The sequence below is a fragment of the Protopterus annectens genome, chromosome 3.part1 (assembly GCF_019279795.1).
Source record: "Protopterus annectens isolate FY-2018-M chromosome 3.part1, PAN1.0, whole genome shotgun sequence".
Lineage (NCBI taxonomy): Eukaryota > Metazoa > Chordata > Ceratodontiformes > Protopteridae > Protopterus > Protopterus annectens.
In genome coordinates, this window is record NC_056732.1 from 1,074,124,162 (window position 1) to 1,074,147,239 (window position 23,078).

At 42.6% G+C, this 23,078-nt stretch overlaps 1 protein-coding gene across 1 annotated transcript in view; it reads right to left on the bottom strand.

Moving 5' to 3' along the window:
- Positions 1–23,078, bottom strand: part of LOC122798356 (cryptochrome DASH-like) — an 807,604-nt gene that overhangs the window by 48,220 nt on the left and 736,306 nt on the right. Inside the window, exon 14 of the mRNA XM_044067208.1 lies at positions 10,217–10,393. Within this exon, the coding sequence (XP_043923143.1) occupies positions 10,217–10,393 (177 nt within the window). The remainder of the gene's footprint in view (positions 1–10,216; positions 10,394–23,078) is intronic.

Consider the following 23,078-nt stretch of genomic DNA (forward strand, 5'->3'; position numbering starts at 1 on the left):
AAAAGAGACATTAGAAGAATTATATATATTAATCAACAGATTCTACATGATTTCAGGACTCCATTTCAATAAATCAAAATCAAAAATTTTATTTCTAAATAAAAAGAAAGAACTGCTAACTAAGGGGGGTTCACATAATAGGAAAATAAGAATCTACCTTAAAATATCTAGGAATTGAGTTATGCAAGGATAATAAAGAATTAGTCTAAAAAAACTACAATAATATCATCAATACAACTAAAGTCTGTGTCGAAAAATGGAACAAAATAATATTAACATTTGAAGATAGACTACAGTTAATAAAAATGGTTTTACTGCCCAAGATCCTATATACAGCCTTGGCAATACAATTGTTGCCAGAAAAGAATATAATTAAAGAAATAAATTCATGCCTAACAAAATTTTTATGGTTCTCAAAAGAAACAGAATAGCTTTAATACATAATATCAGACCATGGAAACAGGGAGGATTAAACTTTCCTGACATATAAACACATATAAAACCATCAATATCTAAAACAATCTCAGATTGGATAAGTCCAAATTACTCTGCAATTTGGAAAGAATTACTAACTGTAATATTAATGAATGAATTTGATTTACAAAAAACAATTTCAAATAACAGATATAAACAATTTGCCATGGCACATATTATGTATTACTCTGCAATATCACATAAATAAACCGACTAAAACTTGTATGATTAAGTATTACATTGACTTATTTAGGAAAATTGCTAATGCAAATATAGACTTAAAAATCTGGTTTGATCTTTTAACACCTTTTATAGTCATAAAGAACTTTCCAAATAAATTACTTAGAGAAATTATTAATTCCTGGGAACAGAAAGGATTTGTTTGTTGGCTCCAATGTATCAAAGAACTAAAAGTTTTAGATATGCAAGATCTGCTCTGAACTACAACAGAATGGCATTAAATATACTGATCCCAAGGATATTGCCAATATCCTGGCAGATCGATTCAGTGCCAACTTTACCCCCCTCTCACCCCCTAAATGGCCCATCTCAATACTGGAAAATTGCCACATTTCTGTAATAATGGCCACACAGGTAAAAAATGCACTCTCCAAAGCTAAGAATACAGCATCCATGGGACCAGATGATATCCCAGGCTGTGTACTACATGAACTACAAAATGAACTGGCACCTCACCTAAGTGTCATGTTTAATCATAGCCTCACCTCAGGCTTCATGCCCAATTGAGTGGCGCACAGCTACAGTTATCCCACTCCACAAGGGGGGATCCACCTTGGATCGTGGGAACTACCGCCCCATCAGTCTGACGAGCCTGATCTGCAAGGCCATGGAACGTATTATCATGGAACTTATAAACAAAGGCATTGGCAACCTTCAAACACTGGACCCCACCCAGTTTGGGTTTGTGAAGGGCCAATCTTGTCTCCTGAATCTGACTGACTTCTTCGAATCAGTCTCCAGAGCCGTGGACGAGGGTAAGGCAGTCCACACAGCCTATCCGGACTTCGCCAAGGCCTTTGACACCATCCCTCACTCTGGAATCATAGATAAACTTACTAAGCTGGGCATTAATCCCTACATCACTCAATGGGTTGCCAACTGGCTTACTGACAAAATCCACACTGTAAAAGTAGCTGACTCCAAATCCAGCTCCAGACAAATGACAAGTGGAGTACCTCAGGGTTCAGTCCTGGGACCACTCTTGTTTGGCATCTACTTCTCTGAAGTACAGGCCAATACTAAGAGAGTCTGGCTAACAAAGTTCGCAGATGACTGCAAACTGGGAGCCATTACTGAATCTCCAAATGATGTGGATACTCTACAAAAGGGCCTTACAGAAACAGATGCTTGGTGCCAAAGCCATGGACTCAAGCTCAATGCCGAGAAATGTATAGTTATCCCCCTTTGGGAAAAAACATGTACTCGTGAATTACCACATAGGTGGCAGTACACTAAACACCAAAAGTGTGATAAGAGACTTAGGGACACAGGTGAACAGTGGTCTCACCTTTGATAACCACATCGCCACAACAGTCAGGAAATCCTTCTATGTGGCACATCTCATCACTAAGAGCTTTTCATCCAGAAAAAAAGGAGGTTATTGTCCCATTGTACTCATCCCTCATTAGACCCATTATACAATACAATGCCCCATTTGGTATGTAACTCTCAAGACACCTCCAACAATTGGAAAGGCCGCAGAAATACCTCACTAAAAGAATCACAGGCCTAAAGCAGATGCCCTATGCTGATTGCCTTAAAAAACTCCAGCTATACTCTGTTGCATATCATCTACTCAGAGGTGATCTCTGCTTAACATACAAGGCCATGTCAAACCCAGAGCTGTTGGACATGCTACACTTAAAGAAATCCCAATCCCTCAGAGCCACATGCTCCTAGGATCTAAACCTTGTCATCACAGTAAACAAAACATGCTGGAGGGATAGGTTCCTGACCCAGAGACTCCCCAGACTCTGGAATAGACTGCCCATACATATCAAGCAGAGTGCCTTTTTGGCCCTCTTCAAAAGGAACCTTGACGATTGGATGGGAGAAAGGAAATTCACCCCGGGGATCACATCAGTCGCCCTGCTAGGCAGGGGTCCAGGAAGTAAATAGTGTGGGAAGAAATAGTCAGGGAATTGTTATGGCTAGGCTTGTATAGGCCCTAGGGCCAATAGCCTAGTACCAACCTATGAACCTATAATACTAACAGCATACAAAATTCCACAACAGGACTGGCTAACTTTACAGAGTATTCTATCATACTCACAAAATTTAAGTAGATTAATTAACAATTCTTCATTTAAAGAAATACCTAAATTTACGAAATACATATATGAAATTACATATAATAACTTTGACATGGGAAACAGTATTTCAAAGTTTTACAAAATATTGATAAACTATAAAACAACACCCAAAACCTCATAATGGAAACATGTAACAAAAGGACACTCAATACAGTTAACTGAAGATATTAAAACAAATATATTATTATCGATAACATATACATCCTTTACACAATACTGGAAAGTTTTTAACTGGAAATGCTTGCACAGAGCATTCTTAACCCCGGACAGAATCAGCAAAATTAATTCTTCCATTAAAGGAAGATGTTGGAGATATGAGCAAGTACTCAATGCAGATTGGAGCCACATTTTCTTTCATTGTGTTAAAATTAAGCCATTTTGGGATAGTATTAATAACTTTTTCCAAGCCTTATTTTATGAATAATTTTATTTAACTAAAACTCTTGTATTATTAAATGTAACGAAGGTTCTCAGTTGAATAGGTCAAACATGTATCTTGTATGGACAATACTTGCAATCTCAAAGAAGTGTATAACAAGAAGATGGAATACAAACACAATACCAACCTTGGAAGACTTCTACAGCCTACTGAAGACCACAGCATTACTGGAAACTAAAATTGTATCCAAAGCCATTTATCAATAACCCTTGGGGAAACGTTTTTTCTCTGACTGACACCATACAATAACTGATTAGTCACTCTGATAATGGTTTGGACATACTTTTTACAGTAATTGTATATATAAGATTTGTTAGTGTCAGGCTAATGTAAATGATATAAATAGTAATTTTAGATTATATGTTTAAATATTATGGAATTTATTCAATTATATTTGAAAAATAGATTTTTTTTTGAAAAGAGAACATTACTTGCTAATTGTAACCACTCGGTCCTCCAGGAGCAAAAGGCTGGGGGAAGGAGGGTGGGATATAAGAATGAAGGCAAGATGGACAACACACATGGAACATTATGGTGAGTACATAATTTCTTTATGTGATATTGTCCTATCTCGCCTTCATTCTTCACTGGTTGGGACAGTGTCACTAGCACCATATTTCTTGGGCAACTCACGGGAGAATATTCTTCAGAACAGTGGACCCAAAAGAGGCCGTATTCCTGGAGGCCAAATCCACTTTGTAATGCGTGATAAAGGTATGAGGCCTTGCCCATGTTGGAGCAGTACAAATGGCGTCAATTGGTAGCTTAGCACAAAAAGCAGAAGAAGCTGCTATGGGTCTCATAGAATGACCCTTGACTTTACAGGGAATATCTTTGTTGTTAAGATTGTATGTAAAAGCAATACGATCTGATAGCCATTTTAAAAGTGTGACCTTAGATACAGGAGCAACTTTCTCAGATTCTGAAAATGAAACAAATAATTGGTCAGATTTTCTGAAGTCCTTTGTCCTGTGTAAGTAGAAACATAATTGTCTATGTACATCCAGTTGGTGTAGCATATATTCTGCCTTGTTGCCATAGTTGGGAAAAAAAAAACACTGGTAGTTCTATGGACTGATTTAAGTTAGACTGTGAGCATACTTTTGGTAGGAAGGATGGGTTTGTTCAAAGGGATACTCTGTCTCTGTGGAAAAGCATGTAGGGGGGCTTTATCGATAATGCTTGCAGTTCTGCAACCCTTCTAGCAGAAGTGATGGCAATCAAAAGAATTGTTTTCCATGTCAAGAACTTTAGATTGCAGGATGATGCAGGTTCAAAGGGGGAAAGAATCAAAATGAACAAATCAAAGTTTAAGTCCCTCCCATGGTGGTGGGGGAGTCTTAATTGGGGGTCTTAACAAAATAGTGCCCTTCAGGAAGGCTTTGCATAGTCTGTGAGACATCATATTTGGGACTAAATCGCTTATATGAAAATTAGATATCGCTGGTAGCTGGACTCAAATGGTAGCTGCAGCTGTGGCTTCATAAAACAGCTTCATTAGAAATTCAAGAATAGAAACTATAGGAGCAGAAAAGGGATCAATGTGGTTACTTAATGCCCAGGAAGAAAATCTTTTCCATTTGCTCATATATAATTTTCTTGTTGAAGCCTTATAAGATGAGATTAAGATATGTTGCACAGAAGGAGAAAGGTTAGGAAGCCTGGCTATATTTGGAATCAGAGTGGCCATGATGTCAATTTGAGGGTTTGAAGAGAGGGATGGAGTGTTCCCGACACATGAATCAGAAGATCTGGAACTGGGACCAGAACCCATGACTCCTCCTGGAGATGAGGTCAAAGGAAGGGGAAACAAATTTGATGAGACCAGTATGGGGAGATGCGAATCAGATTGCTTCCCAATGAGCTTGCTTTCTGAAGAACTTTGGGTATTAAGGGAAAGGGAGGGGAAGGCATAGAGAAGATCCGAGGGCCAATCGTGTACAAGTGCATCCCTTGGTGACTCCCCCAGAGCGGGAATTAGGGCAAAATAGCTGCTGCATTTGGCATTCATGGATGTGCCAAAAATGTCGCAGCAAGGCTCGCCCCATTTGCGGAAAATCATCTCCACTACTTCTTGTTTTAGGGATCATTCATGAGGTACCAGAATCGCTTTGCTAAGTTTGTCTGCTATAATGTTGGATTTCCCCAGGGATGTGCATTGCTATCAGAAAGCATTGGGAGGAGGTCACCTACTGCCATACCCTCAGGGCCTCTCAACAAAGGGGGTGGGACCTGGTTCCTCCTTGTTTGTTTATATACTAAACTGACATGTTATCTGTCTGTATTGCAATAGTTCCCAGTGGAAGAGAGTCCTAAAATGCCTGCAACACCAAAAGAACTGCTCTCATCTCTAGGACACTGATGTGCAAATGGGCCTTGTGATCCTGCCAAGTGCCTTGGACTGTCCTTCCCAGATAATGCCCCCCATCTGGGAAGCATCCGTGGTTACTTGGCTAAAGGCTGTGGAAGGACATAAGGTTGACCTAATGTCATGTGAGTAGAGTGAAGCCACCAGCGAAGGTCTTTCTTGCAGGACTCTTATCAGAATTGGTGGGACATGGGGTAGTTCCTGCAACGACCACTGAGTGAACGGTAGCCACTGCAAAATTCTCATGTGCAGGCATGCTAATGGAACTAAGTTTATCACTGCTGCTGCCATAGTTCCCAAGTCTTTCAGAGCTGTTCTTTCCTGTACTCTTTTCTTGGAAAAGAAGGTTTAAGGTCTGATGCTGCAGTACTAGAACTCTTTCTGGAGGAAATGTTGCCATCATTTTTGTTGTGTCTAGTTCTACCCCATAAAAATGATACATTGAAATGGCAACAAGGCAGATTTTTTGTAATTTATCATGGTTCCTAGGTGAGAGCAGAGAAGCAATGTGGTGTCTCTTGCTTTTAGTAGTAGATGCTTGGTGGTGGCGGTTAGGAGCCAGTTATCTAGATACAAAAACACTCGGAATCCTAGACATCTCAAGTGAGCCGTGACCACTGCCATACACTTGGTAAAAACTCTGGGGGCTGTAGTGAGACCAAAGAGCAGAGCCTGAAATTGGTAATGACTGGCTCCCAGCTGAAAGCGCAGATGACTCCTGGATGGCCTGTCCATTTTTATATGGTAGTACACATCCTGAAGGTCTCTAGAGCACATCCAATGATCTTTTCCCAGAAAGGGAAATATCGACTGCTGTGTTATCATCTGGAACTTTGTCTTTTTTACTGATTCATTTAATCTGCTGAGATCCAAAATGGGACTCCAGTCCCCTGTTTTCTTTGGCACTAAAAAGAACCTTGAGTAAGTTCCGGATCCTATTTGATCTGTGGGGACTATTTGGATGACTCTTTTGTCTAGCAACTTTTGAATTTCTAGAGTTGCCTGTTCCCTCTGACTGGGTGGAATGTCTGGGGTGTTCTTTATGCTTGGGACGGGAAAGCAAAAGGGTATAGAGTAGTCTCTGGATATGATACTTTGTAGCCACTTGTCTTTTGTTATTTCTAGCCAGGCTTCTGGGTACAAAGATAAGCGATCCCCGACTGCCTCCAGAGATGGACAGATGGGCCTCCCTTTAGGAGCGCTGAAAGGGCCTACCACGGAATGAGTCCCTGTCGCCCTGATTTTGTGGACTCCCTCTGCCACGTGGACGGTGTCTCCCATTAATGCTTCCCCCTCTGCCCCAGGGGAAGAGTCATCACGTGTGTCCTGAAAGACTCTCTGGGATTTTCAGAACCACATCTTTCCTCCCTTTTGACCTTTTGGGTAAGGTCTAGAAGGTAGGGAAAAATGGACTCCTACGGCAGAGAGTTTTTCCTTCTTGCTCACACCTGGTTAGTGTGTCCTTAACTTTTGGCCTGAACAGGGACAAGCCATCAAAGGGGGCATTAACAAAGGTAGACTTAAAGGATTCCACAAAGTCACACAAGCTCATTAAGGAATATCTCCTCTGGGAAATTCCTGAACTGACTGCCTTGCTTGCTCCATCTGCTGTGTAAGAAATAAGCCTCATGGAAGAGTTAACCACAGATTTTAAGGTGGAGAGCTGAGAGAAAACATTGTCTGATACCTCTGCAGCTACTGGATCTTGTAGAGTATCTCCTAGCTCCTTTAGGAGATCTCTTTGTAGCCTAGTAAAGTGCATTAGATAATTCAGCAATCTGAGTGCAAAAGTCACTGAAGAGATCATGCTCTTTCCATTGCTGTCCATTGCATGAGACTCCTTGTTTGGTGGATGGACAGACAAGGATGTCTCTGAAAATTCCTTTTTGGTGGCTGCCACCACCACCACCACCACAGCATCCACTGGAACACCCTTGGTGAGAAAATCTTTATCTGATGGTAGAGTACAAACTTGTTTGGTCTCCAAGGAACAGGTTCCACTGAGTTTGGAGACTCCCCCACCTTTCAATAAACTAATTCCATGAGCTCTTTGAAAGGCAGAGACACCCAAGTGGCAGAAGGGTGAGACCCAAAAGCTTTCAGGTATACAGACTCATCCTCAGAAGGGTTGATGGGTTTCCAGCTGCCTCTCTGTTTAAGGATTTCTAGGATGTCAGCAAAGGAGACATCCTCAGATGGTGACCGTGGGAACCCTTCTGACTCATCAAGCTCTGTGTCAGAAGTGACTGACTCCTCTGGGGAGTCTAAATGCTTCCTCTTGCAAAGTCTTTTATGAGGGACCTCTTCAGAAGGGTATTCTGGACAGGTTTTGGAAGAGAGGGGTTCACCCATTAAGGCATCCTGTGGCCTAGGGTTTCCACATGTCTGAAGATGGTGTGATGCCTTTGGGGGAAAGAATGTAAGGACTCAAGAGTGGAGGTGTCTGCTCCAAAGAGCCAGAAGGCATCCTCAGAACCAAGGGGTTTGGCTCCAAGGCTGATGTAGGAGCCGAGCACACCCGCACTGAAGCCCCAAGAGGCAAATTCGGATCCGACAAATGTCCGATCTGACTCAACTCCCTGGACCCAACTGAGAGTGTCAGCTCCTGGACTCCTCGAGTTCAGGCAGAACGACGATGTTGGATCAGATGTCATGCCCGAAGATCCCAGAATAGGTCTTGGCACCGACGGTTCCACTATAATCGGTTCCAGACATTTCAGCTCTGAGGTCCCAGGTCGGCTCAGAGGAGGAACTGATGTTGAAGGGAAAGTCTTGGTCAGTTCCGAATACCTTTGGGTTGGAGCTGACAGCAGTTTGGCCAGCGCCAGTGTCTTTAAAAGTCTGTGCACCACCCGATCCATGTCATCATCTGGAGGACTGAGTGGAGGCAGAAGGAGATCTGACTGGTTGCAGTAGAGGTGATCTTAAAGTAGGGGAGAGCGGTACCAATTCCGGGGACCAGCTCTGTAATTCAAACTCCATTGGCAGTGATACGGAAAGAGACGATGATGGAAATTTTCTGGGCCCAGCAATTTTCAGGTACAGAGATGCAACTTTGGTCAGTTTTTTTGCTGGGTCTGATTAGCCAGAAGAAGGAGATGACCTTTTTCTAGATTTGTCAGACTTGGATGAAGGAGACTTGGTCGATGTTGAAGTGCCCTGACGTTCTTCTAGCACTTCAGTGAAGGGGGGCTTCAGTAAACCTCTCACAATAAGTTTCTTCTTCCTTTCAAGCAGCACTCTAGGACTGAAAGAGTGGCAAATGGAACAGGATTCTTCCAGATGCAATGCTCCAAGGCAGTATACACAAATACTGTGGCCATCCTTGGGAGACATTTTCTGGCTACACTTCACACACTTTTTGAACCCATAGGGTTTGGTTTCCTTATGTTCTTTAGACATAATCAGTATGCAAACAGTCAACAACAACAAATATAAGAAAGGTACACAAACTACTTAACAGTTTAGCAGAAAACCCAGTGCTATCAATGTACTATAAATATATATCTAAAACCTTCATTTTTTTTAAGACAACAGGAAGAAACAACCGTAACAACTACAGCAGAAAAAAGCGGGAAAAGGGTGGCAATTCTATAACTAAAAACAAAGCTGCCTAGTAAAAAAAAGGGGGTGGAACAAAGGTAGCCCTCTAACTTAAATGGGCAATGACAGCCCACTAACTCAAACGAGCTGCCGCTTGAAGTTAAAAAGAAGTAAATAATTTTCTTTACAGCACTCTCTAAATTAAACAAGTGTGTAATTTAGCAAGAAAAGAAATAGTAACGAAAGCCCACTAACAAGAAATGGGCTTTAAACACTAAATTTAAGTCAGGATAGAGAAGTAACACAGGCCTAGCATGAAAAAACAAAGCCAGAAGCAAAGCACAAGAGCAAACACTCTAAACTAACTAAATAACTATTAAAACTTCAATTGCTAATTTTTTAAACAGCCAAAACACAAAGTATATTAATAATAAGTAAGGAAAAATTTTCCAACTTAGCCAGAGCCAAAATGGAAGCACCCGATCTGTTTAGCAGCAAATGAGATTGGGGGAGCTTTCCTATGGCATAGTGGGATAGGGATGCAGCCACAAGCCAGTGGAAGACCTCGAGCTATTGTATACGGCCGAATCAGAACCGAGGATTGGTTCCGAGCCCAACCAGTGAAGAATGAAGGCAAGATAGGACAACATCACATTGACAATTTCATTATAAGTGACTCCTGACATGCCTTTCAGCACAGGCAATTCAGAGGTATGTTAATCTGTATATTTTTCTTTTGCAGAACAAACATAGGCACACACCCAGAACTCTCAGATAAGATCAAATGCAGTATAGTATTGCAAATCATAATTTAACACATGAAAGACATAGCTGCTAAACAGCAGTATCAATACATTTATGTCTAGTCTTTCCTTTGGCTGCTATATAAGTAAAAGAATGAGACAAAATGTTGATGAACTGGTGATGAAACATCCTTTTTCACACAGCTGTATATACTTTTGAATGATAAACTCTCTAGACACGACATAGTTCTCATCTATTTTATTCCATTACTGAAACTACTGATTGCTGTTTCTGGTGAATGCGAAATATACTTACAGTCTTCTGATTAATGTATCGACTCCACTCTGGTGCAATGACTACAGGCAGAGGGTAAGTCTCTGGCAAGTTTACACCTGCATGAGTTAGTGCAGCACTGCTGAGGGTCCAGGGAGTATGAATATCCCCTCCCTTTATATCTTTCAACTCTGGAACCCACAACCGAATATAGTCACCCTGCAGAAGGAGAAATATAGTTTATCAAACTTAATAGTAAAATAAAGTAACCTCAGATTAAGGTTATTTGAAGCCTATAAAGGACAGAAGGTAATTCAGCACACAATAAAAATAAAAACCAAACATACTGAAAAAGAAAATTTTGCATACAAACTGAAATGACTGCAACACTTATCTTAAATGCAATCTGATTCAAGAGATTAAGTGCAGATGGAACCATCTTACCAAGCGTCAACCTTCATCATCATCATCATCATCATTAGCCCCCTTTTTCCCATTTTTTTCTACATTGGGTCGGGGTATCATGTTAACTGTCTCCAACTCTCTTGATTCAGTGCCACACTCCTGACTTCTTCAACACTCATGCCTGACTGTCACAGATCTTCTTTCACATAATCCATCCTCCTGTTTGCTGGACATCCTCGCTTCCGCTTACCTTCTTCCTGTCTGTCCCAAATATTCCTCACAAGACTGTCTTCTGCTTTTCTGCATGTGTCCAAACCATTGTAATCTATTCTTTTTGATCTTTTCTGAATTTGAGCTACCTTTGAAGAGATGACAGATATTTTTTTCTTGAATTTTATACATTCTGCAATTAGCAAACCACAAATATCTCAGCTCACCTTTTCTACATGTATGCAGGAGAGTCCTCTATAACTCTCAATGGGAGATCTTAAACACCAAATTTTTGTTCAATCTAATGTGATAAAGAATATCAGCTTTCTCTAAAGAAGTCAAAAAAACCCTGGACTGCCTTAAGATGAAGCAAGCTTTCAATAATGTTATTGAAAGTATGTGTACTTCTTGATTTTATTACATGTTTTATGACTATTTTTATATTTCCCGTCACTGTACTTTTTACTCATTCTAATGAAGTTCCATTAAATAGAAGGAACGAAAGTGCTAAATAAATTTACATTGGATCTGTACGGGTCTATATTACATTATCAAATCTTGGTAACATCGAACACCACAACACTGACACACAAAGCCCGAACCGCAAATACGTCGAACCCCCTAAACTGCAAATTTTCAAATCTCCAATCATCATAGTCGGCCAACACCACCGCGCGTTACATACTACATACCCAAACATAATAAATAAAACACATACATACACAAACCAAACCCTTCTTCTAATACTACACTAAACCTTACATACATTACTATCTATGCACTTACCTTAACCCGCACCCTAACCCTAAGGTCCGTAACTATCGCACACTTACCCTACAGACATATACCCAAACAAAACAAATAATCCACACACATACAGTTAACAATACCCTACTTCTAACCCTACACTAAACCTTACATACATTACCTATCTATGCACTTACCTTAACCCGCACCCTAACCCTAAGGTCCGTAACTACCGCACACTTACCTTACGGAGCTATACCGCAGATGGGCCAACCATCACACTTTGACATTTCGCGTTTCGCGGTTTTGTACATTCACCGTTAATGTAGTTCGCACTTTATGTGTCGATCTTCTGGTGTTCGATGTTACCGAGATTCGATAACGTAATATAGACCTGATCTGTACTTGTGCTTTTTCCAGTTTTTTCACCAGTGAGTTGGAAGTTTTTATTTTTAAAGCATCCAATAATGTTGGTCTTTGTACTATCTTATTCTTAATTTCAGAAAAGGGAACAACTACCTCTTTGGAAAGATAGTGGGGCAGAATTTCAAGCTGCTACCAAACATCACTAGAAATGGGGAGGTAGAAACACTAGAGACAATCTGCTTTGAAGTAAGACAGCAGACTTACTGGCATGTTCCTAGCATGGAGATGCAAACTGTAATACATGGTGAAAGTATGTCTAAAAGACAAGTGGTTCTGGTATAAATGCATGCCTGACACAGACACATTTCTGTAATAATTACTAAAGATAGCTAATCCTGTAATGAATAACCTTTAAAGCATTAGCAAATAGATGGTTAAATGACTGATGGCAGAAAACAATGCAGTAGTCATTTTATATAGAAGGGTATATTAGGCAGTTGCAATGCTTGTTTTATCGGGAATAAAGAGACAAAGAACTGGTTTGTCTTTATGAACTTTTGCACTATATAATATTAAAACTGGAATTAGTAGTGAACACTTGAATGTGCTTCTTCTTTGATTTGGTCCCTAGAAAGTAAGCACATTAGTGGAGTGGTTGAGTGATGCGTCAGAAAACATCTTCAGACAGAAGGGCCTAGAATACACACCCCAGGATTCAGCAAGCTCTGCACGGCATGCAGGAATAGTGCAAGAGCTGCTGCAGACAATATGGCTGACGTGCGATCCAGGAATGAGCTCCCAAGGCGTGCATGAGCATTCCTGCACTATTCCTGCAAGGACACAGACTCCATGTGCTAATTACCTCATTTGCTGGTGAACACCATGCAAATGAGGTGAATTAGCAATCCAGGAAGCAGGGAGGCATCAGTGCAGGAATAATGTAGACTGCAGAAATGTATTCGGCCAGTAGCTGAATACATTTATGCAAACTACAAAATGGAGGCATAACAGATCATAAAAAAGTATGTATTATAAGGGTTAGGCATGCCAAAGGCCAAATATATAGCCATAGGCATGAAACTTAGTTTCAAAATGATAAAAAATAACTTTTTCTTTTTGGCCGATTTCGGCCGTTTAAGCGTAGGGCAGCGGTGCGCAAACGGGACCAGCCCAAAAATAAAAAAAAAAAAGCTGGAAATAAGCTTTTAAACCAAAATCATCATTTTGTCATAATAATCAATGGCATGCATAACACAAGACCATGGAATAGTGGTTGCTATGGGGGAAGGCTGAGTGTCAGTTTTGTAACCATGCATTAGCAGTCAATTCTATGCAAACGAGGGCAATGATACTGAATCACAGATTTCCCCTCAGTGCTAGCTTGCACCCAACCGTGTAGGTGCAGCAATACCATGGTGTAAGCCTAAGAGCTAGATGATTGCATAAGGGGGTGTGTCATGCATGCTGTAAGCTTACTGGAGCTCTGTGGTCCGTGTTTGCCCTTACCTAAGCGCAGCTAAGGAAGGGGATGTGTCTGAAGCTGCCTAGCAGTATTTACATTGCCTAAATGGGTATGCGCGCCAGGCACTGGGTTGTAAACAAAATAAATAAATAAATAAATAAACCAGGAAATAGCATCTCCGTTCACATCTGAGCACTGTGTTTGCGTGGCGCGTCAAGAGGCTTAAACAGGAAGGCGATGGGAAGGGAAAACAGCAGTAGGAAGGTAATTATGGAGAACTAGCATAGCTGGCAAGATAAATGTATCAGAATCAGCCAATTACACAGGCAGCAGCCCAGCCCAGCACGCCACACTACTATAAACTATGCAAACACCATTCCCTCTGTTTTTCCCACAAACCACCGGTGAACACAAATGGGGAAATTTTACCTAACAAAAGCAGCAAAATGATAGGGGCTGCTTTTCATCTCATAAATCAATATGTGGAAGAGGCTGAGGGTGGTGAGGATGAGAATGCTGATGACCAACCCACAGTGAGGAGAAGGAGAAGAGTGTACAGACCCATGGTAACCTACCAGGGGCTACGTGAGCTGGAGACAGTGGAGCGCTATAGGGTTGACAGAGACCTCCTACAGCAAATTGTTGAGCTGTGCTGGCCATGCCTCACACATAGTACCAACAGAAGGGAACCCATCCCAGTGGATCCCAAGGTATGTGTAGGCTTACGAATACTAGCCACAGGTATCTTCCAAAGGCCAACTGGGGATATCATGGGGATCTCACAGGCATCAGCATCCAGAGTACTCCACCAGTTCCTGGATGCCATGTTAGCACATGCTGGTGAGCACATATATTTCCACAACACCTGGGAGGCGTTGATCAGCAATATGCATCTCTTCTACCAAATAGCATAATACCCTGAGGTAGTGGGTGCTACAGACTGCATGCACATACACATCAAAGCACCACCCGGCAAGCGCAGTAGGGTCTACATAAACTGCAAGGGCTTCCCTTCCATCAACTACCAGGTCATGTGCGATGCCCATGGCATTATAATGAATGCGTGCGCTAGCAGCCCTGAAAGCTAACACGACTCCTACATCTGGCATATGACACAGCTGTACAAGAGATTTGCCAGTGGGGACATCCCATATGGCCACCTAGTGGGGGATGCTGGTCATGCACTGGAGATGTGGCTGATTACACCCATCAGAAATACACACACACCTGAACAAGAACTCCATAATGAGGCACACGCACAAACCAGAATCATAATAGAGCATGTGTTTGGGATGCTCAAGTCATGGTTCTGGTGCCTGGACATATCTGGTGGAGCCTTGCAGTACTCTCCAGCTACATGTACCCAAACTGCCATTGTATGTGCCATGCTACACAATATGATCCTGCACAAACACCTGCAGCAGGAACAGAATGGGGCAGAGCCACACAGCCCCCCACCATTGCCAAGGCCAGCACAGGCACAGACTGACTTGGAGGAGGAACAACCTGAGCCTGCCCCTGTATGCAGAAGGAGGCATGCCCAGTATGCCCAGGCCTTGCAAAGAGGCAAAGCATAGCACATACACTGACACGGTAGGAACCCAGGGAAGGACACCTCTCTCTCTGACTCACACATACAGTAAAAGGGATGCCAAACATGACACTACCTGTGCTTAACCATGTATAGGGAGTGTACTATGTGCATCCAACATAGTCAGCCCTCCAGCACCATCCTCAATACTGGCACAGTCACAAGGTAAGTCACTCTCCCTATCAATTGCTGAATGGAGTAGTATGTTCTGCTACTTGTATCTATGGTACAGATGTGAGCATGCAAAGGAATCGGGTGGCTGAATGGGATGGCAGCAGATAGTAGACACCTATATGGGCAGCATGAAACCCATAACAAATACTGGTGTCAACATAGTAGGCAGTACTATACAAGGTGACAAATCCCACTGCAGGACATGTGGTGGGCCAAATGTGTATCCATAGGACACACACATGCATTTTAGTGAGGCTCACATACCCAACAATAGCTTCAGCCAGCAGGACAGGTGTAGATGACCATAAAGAAAGGCTGTGCTAAGGCCTTCAATTGATGGCAATGGTGAACAGCCCCCCTCCAGACCTACACAGACAGACTACAACAGGTCAGGCAGTTGGATTTTAGTTCTATGGGTAAAAAGTCTGAAACTGAAATGTAGGTTAATAAAACCTAAGATCTGTACTACACTGATATGTCTCTAGTCTGCATGATAGGTCAGAATACAAAACTAAATGGAAGCCAGCAGAGTACCTAAAATACCAGTACAGTCATAGCAAATGTTTATAGTTGTCAGGTGTGCCCCCCCCCACAATCCTACGTAGAACTGTAGTAACATGTACGTGTAGATATAATAACAGTGCAGCACAGATTACTTGAGCTGGCCAAATTATCAGGATAGATTGTTGCACGTTTACAATATGCAGGGCTCTGTGTGTTAGGTTGTGTGTTGTATATTGTGTGGAAGTGGTCAGCATGTAGGCATGGAGGGTTGTGTCCCGGTGGCCTATGGCCAGTGCTGTTGATGACAAGGCCAAGTTATGACAACTGCAGTGCCAAACACAATGCATCCCAGCAAGACTCAATCCAGCAGTAATCCATACTAATTGTTCGGATGTAATATCTGTCACCATCTGAAAGATGGACATGGCATGAATGTGGGTCCAGACATACACACAGTACACAGGTGGAAGTACCTTAGACAGAGAGTGTATAAAATGTTAATGTCAAATGGACACACCTTTGGAATTGTACATACAGGTTAGCAGCACATTAGTTGGCTGTGTAGTATGGAATACTGATGTAGTCTGGCCAAACACTGGCAGAACACAAAAGGCAGAGTTATGAAGTACTGAGAAAACGCTGATGTCCCCGCACAAGCCAGCATAAGGGGAATGCCCCACGTATATCTGTGAGTCAGCTGCAAGAAGCTTCCATAGCACACATGCACTCAGCTCACCCCAACATCAGCCACAGGTTCATCACAGGTCATATCCCTGCTGTTGGGAATGAGTACAATATGACCCCCACTTCTGTATGGGAATACCCACAGAATGCAGTATGCTGAAGAGGTGTCCCATGCAGGTGTGTCCCTAGCTGTAAGCAGCACCCTGCCAGCATCCACACCAATGGATTAATAAGGACATAAACTATTGTCATTAACACCTTGCACACCTACCCTGTCACCCCAGGGGAATCCAGTGGCTTGCAGCCTGGGACTGTGGGAGTGACAGAATGCACTGGCCTGCTACAGATGGCCTGCATCACTACCAAGTGCCCTACAGTCCTCTGTCAAAGGCCTGTGTCTCATCCGTGCTGCCAATGTATGTTATCTCATGGAGTCCCAAATAATGACATAACACAGTCAACAGAACATAAATGCAAGGCCATGTCGACAAATCCCAGTAGCATGTCCTACTGCATGAACTGCGGATCAATCCCTAAATGCTGCTGGGATGAAGTGATAAGTACAGGGATACTTATTAGATATCGCCTGCATAATATTAGGAAGAGGATAACGGGGGGGGGGGTAGAAGCATGGATGACATGGAGTGTGTGAAGTCTGAAACTCTGATGTGTGCCCATACTATCCCTGTCTGCAAACCCAGGAATGGTGGCTACAAACCTGCTCATAAACCACAATGTGAAGGGGAAATGACCAGATATATCAGCCCTGCCTCTGAGTAACCTGTGTGAATCTGTACAGCTGAGAGGTATGGCCACAGCAGGATATGGCCATTCTGTCACGTCGATAGATGTACAAGCACAAAATCCTCTGCCAACACAGTACCAAGTTGCTGGATCATTTACACAGATCCATCAGCAAGTGTCTGCAGCTCCCCCTCCAGAAAGGCATGAGTGTGCAAGAATATGTAAGCTGCAGACCACAATACTGGACACAGCTTCATTCATCTTGCATTCCCCAGGAAATTACTGGGAGCAAATAAGTATATCTGTTAGTAGCTGATGATATAATACATCAGAGTGTAAAACAGTACATATGCCTGAATATCTCTGCTAACTCCAAAACCATGTAGCAGAAGCAGCACAGACACAATTAGTTACAGTATCCCACTATCCTTTGCCCATTGTGACTCCATATTATCAACCTATATACAGATATCCTGCAGAAACAGGTTGCTAGCTGTAGGTGTAGAACATAAATGCCTGCATTGGAGTACAATCTACCTGGAATGGATTCACACATTCAATACAGAAGGTCATACTGGGCATTCTCCCACACTTAGAGAAGTGAAGCCCATGTCTGACAACAAAATACAGAAGGGTCATACTGGGCATGCTCCCACACTTACAGAAATGAAGCCCAAGTCTGACAACAAAAGTGGACTATACATATCTGTCAGTCACAGATGTTTGTCCACACACACCACACTGCACACCAGTCATGCTTTGCACACACATCGGATAGGAATACACACACATATCCAAGGACAACACACTATAATTGGTCAAACATACACAAACAGAGATGTGGGGAAGAGAGAGACAGACAGTGACAAAGAGCTTCCCACCATGAGGCCTGTCTCACCCACCACACATCCAGTTGGCCAATATCACATGATGTGCCAATGTCTATCACTGTAGATTTTGCTTCTGGTAGCCCTCAGCATTATAGTGGCTGTGGTGCTTGTGATAACTGTGTAACATGACAGTACAAGTCATTATTCATCTAGCAGTCGTATACACAGTCCTATCAAATGTAAAGTTGTGTGTGACTGAATGTTGTGTGTGTGTTTCCAGATGAATGGTTTATGGCCCATTCACACACTGCACTCCCCATTGCCCTAGTTTAGCTAGCCTACTGATGTCAGTCACCTTGATATATACCCCTTTGGACAAGGATTGTCCCTATAAGCTCTGTAACACGTGCAATAACTGTGTAATGCTATAGTGTGATGTACTAGTTAGGTAGGAGTTCTAATCCAAGACATGGAAACTGTGAAACTCTGTATGTGTAGGGATCAATGATTTTGAGGCCATTCATAGACACTGCACCTCCCATTGCCCTACTTTAGCAAGCCTGATGATGTCATTCACCTTGAAATACACCTTTGGATAAGGGCTAATTCTATAAGCTCTGTGGTGCATGTGATAACTGCATAAGGCTATAGTGTAACATACTAGTTAGGTAGGTGTTCTAATTCCTGACATGGCAATTGTGAAACTGTGTGTGTGTTTGTGTGTGTAGGGATCAATGCTTTTGAGGCCATTAACAGTCATTACACCTCCCATTGCCCTACTTTAGCAAGCCTGCTGATGTCAGTCGCCTTGAAATACCTCCTTGGACAACATTCAGCCCTGTAAGCTCCATGGCGCATGCAATAACTGCATAATGCTATAGTGTGATGTACTAGTTAGGTAGGAGTTCTAACCCCAGACATGGCAACTGTGAAACTCTGTGTGTGTGCGTGTGTAGAGAGTAATACTTTTGAGGCCATTCACAGTCACTACACCTCCTGTTGCCCTACTTTAGCAAGCCTGCTGATGTCAGTCACCTTGAAATACCTCCTTGGACACAATTCAGCCCTGTAAGCTCAATGGCACGTGCAATAACTGTGTAATGTTCATATGTGATGTACTAGTTAGGTAGGAGTTCTACTCCCAGACATGGCAGCTGTGAAATTCTGTGTGTGTATGTAGAGAGTAATGCTTTTAAGGCAATTCACAGTCACTACACCTCTCACTGCCCTACTTTAGCAAGCCTGCTGATGTCATTCATCTTGAAATACACCTTTGGATAAAGACTAGCCCTATAAGCTCCATGGCACGTGCGATAACTGCGTAATAGTATAGTGTAACATACTACTTAGGTAGGAGTTCGAATCCCAGACATGGCAACTGTGAAACTGTGTGAGTGTGTGTGTGTGTGTGTGTGTGTGTGTGTGTGTGTGTGTGTGTGTGTGTGTGTTTGTGTAGGGATCAAGGATTGAGAGGCCATTCATAGTAACTACACCTCCCATTGCTCTACTTTAGCAAGCCTGTTGATGTCATTCACCTTGAAATACCTCCTTGGACAAAATTCAGCCCTGTAAGCTCTGTGGCACGTGCAATAACTGTGTAATGCTTGAATGTGATGTACTAGTTAGGTAGAAGTTCTAATCCCAGACATGGCAGCTGTGAAACTCTGTGTGTGTGTGTGTGTGTGTGTGTGTGTGTGTGTGTGTGTGTGTGTGTGTGTGTGTGTGTGTGTGTGTGTGTGTGTATCTGTGTGTAGAGAGTAATGCTTTAAAGGCCATTTACAGTCACTACACCTCTCACTGCCCTACTTTAGCAGGTCTGCTGATGTCATTCACCTTGAAATACACCTTTGGATAAGGGCTACCCCTATAAGCTCTGTGGCATGTGCGATAACTGTGTAATGCTATAGTGTAATATACTACTTAGGTAAGAGTTCTGATCCCAGACATGACAACTGTGAAACTTTGTGTGTGTAGGGATCAATGATTTTGAGGCCATTCACAGTTACTACACCTCCCATTGCCCTACTTTAGCAATCCTGCTGATGTCATCTACCTTGAAATATACCTTTGGAGAAGGGCTAGCCCTATAAGCTCAATGGTGTGTGCCATAAATGCGGAACAATGTAGTAGCAGTAACTACACAGCTTTGGGTTTGAATCTCATCTGTGGCAAGTGTTTGTGTGTGTACCTCAAAAATTTTGTCCCGATTTACAGCCAGTACACATTTCAGAGCCTGACATTATCAGTCCTGCAGCTATTATCCACCTTACAAGTATCTGTTTTGAAGCCTATACCACGTCAGGTCAGTGGTGCATGTGGTAAATGTGCACCCATAATGGTCTGTAAAGGTTGTTAGATAGAGGTTTGAACCTCACCCCTGGCAAATGTAAATGTGTGAGTGTAAAATAATTTTTGGGATCTCTCACCCACTACATCACCCAATGCCAGTATTTACAAGGGCTGGTGATGTTCTTCATCTTAGAAGTACCTCGGGACAACATCCATCCAATAAGCTCTGTGGCACGTGCAATAAATGTGGTACACTGTAGTAGCAAGACATAGCTAGGTAGGGGTTTGACTCTCACTACTGGCAAGTGTGTGTGTGTTTGTCATCAGTATCCTGTGTGGAGATTGCTGTGATTGTGTAATGACAGGATGCATTGTGGGGCGGGTTTTGCTAAATTATTATACTGCGGACCTACTATATGTCACAATGTCCAGCTTACAAGGACAACAGATGTCAAACAGCAGAGAGGCTGGTACAGACAATCCATAGCCCTACATGTGACATTACGGATCAGTGAACAATATTGGCATCCCTTGTATGACTCAGAGAACACTCTCCGCCCATGTATCATACACGAACACACTTGGATAGGCAACAACCACTATACTGGTAGTTCCCTGCATATTGCCCACAGATAGTAACCACGGTGTGATTGCAGTGGACTACATGCCTATTGACCACAGCACTACCACTAACATCAGAATGCACTGTGATGTGTAACATCTCCTGACTGAGTGTGTGTTATCCACAAGTAAAAGGACATGGCACCCTGTTCCATCCCTACAATAGGCAAATAAATGCGTACAGTGATCCTTTGCTATGTTCCCCACTGGACGCCTGCAACAACTGTAGAGTCTGCAAATGTAACTCACAAAGGGAATACCATGCCTTATACGCATGCCCTGCATGGACAGATGCCACTAACTTCACTGAATACCTGTATCATGCTGTCAATGTAGGTGCAGGCACGACCTCACTTCCATAGCCAGGTCTTACCACATGAGGTCAGGAATGCCACATCAGATTATAACAATCTGTCCACACAACATGACCCAGAGACCCCAAGTACACTTCCACACATCACAGAACATGCATGTAGGACATGTGCACAACCCAGACACTGTCCATGTTATGGAATATAGATCACATACATGGCAAGCATTGCACAGCACTGGCCACCCACAATAGTAAACCAGATGAGTGGATGGTGAATACAATACCCACCTGTGTGGGCCAATCCAGGGACTACACCCCTGAGCCACACTGGAGACCATTATCATGTGGCCTGATGCCAAGGTATTCCCTTTGCCTAGCCTTGTACAGCCTTCTGGCACAATCAACTACTACACACCTGTGAAGCAATGAACCCATGCATGTCAGTACTGGCAAGTGTGTGTGTGTGTGTGTGTGTGTGTGTGTGTGTGTGTGTGTGTGGAGATTAATGATTCTGAAGCCATTCACACTCATTACACCTCCCATTGACCTACTATAGCATGCTTGCTGATGTCAGTCACCTTGAAATAACCCTATGGCCATATATCAGCCTGATAAGCTTTGTGGCGCATGTGATAACTGCCCTGCCAACTGTTGTAATGTGTGTGATTCCCTGACAGAGTGTGGTTGTGTCTTCCTTGACACCTGCTTTTGTGAACAGTCACATGTACTACACTTCCCTAATCCCTCCTTTATCACTGTTGCTGATCTCACTCATCTTCAAAGATACCTTTGGACGACTCTCCAACATGCAAGCTCCGTGGCATGTACAATAACTGTATAACAATATAATAGTAATACATAGTCAGGTAGGGGTTTGAAACTCAGTACTGATAAGTGTGTGTATGTTATCAGTGTCCTGTGTGGGTGATGGGGTGATTGTGTATTGACAGGGTCCATTGCAGTGTGGCTTTTGCCACATCATTATATTGAGGAGCTACATTGTCAACATTACAAGGCCAACATTTGCCAAACATTGTAGAGATTGTTGTTGACAATCCTCAGCCATACAAGTGTACAGCCATGTGCAATTACCAAGTGACAGTATGGATTAGTACAAAATATAGGCAATCGTCATAATGCCCAGATACCACTCTCCACCCATGGATCATACACAAACACGCTTGGCTCTTACTCTCCTACTCCCTTCCTTTCTTACTTTGTCTCTGTCTGTCTCTCTCTCCCTCTCTGGTGGATGTGGAAAAGTACACCTGCTTTGCTTAGGCAGCAGCTTGAGTTTTGTAAGTGATGCTTATGATCAGCTGATGGCCTGTGCATGAATTGCAGTCCCCCACTAGATAACTGCATGTGGGACAGCTGTGGTATCATTCCTACAGCCAATTCCATGGAAACACACTCCTATAACTAAGCACTTCACGTGGGTGAGGGCCTTTTTCCTTCACTATGAGCAGGACTTCATGTGGGTGTTTGACAAACAGCATCAAAGAATGTAGTTGGATATACCTCTTACAACATACACTGTGGAGGCCAATAAACAGGAGGGGGGTATTCCAGACATGAGGTCAGAATGTAAGTATTGCTCTTATACATTTGAGGTAATGTTGGTTTAACAGGGTTTGTGTGGATATGGCTGTTCTACATGATTTAATATCTGTCATGACAGTGTTATGTGGTTGAGGAAACTCTCACCTGTAGGGTTATCTGCAGGCTGGCCATTGTTTGGAGTCTTACATGTATTGTGTTACTCACACATTTCCTATCTTTAGAAATGCAGTAGCATACTCTGAGGATTGCAGTCAGTACATGGTGACAGCCATGTGAGTTACTGACTTCACATCCCTCAGAAGACATATGTTACAACAAACCCTGTTAGACCAGTAACTGTATGGGTTTATCACAGCAACATGTCAATATTGGCTGTGTGTTTGTGCCTCCAACCACAACTC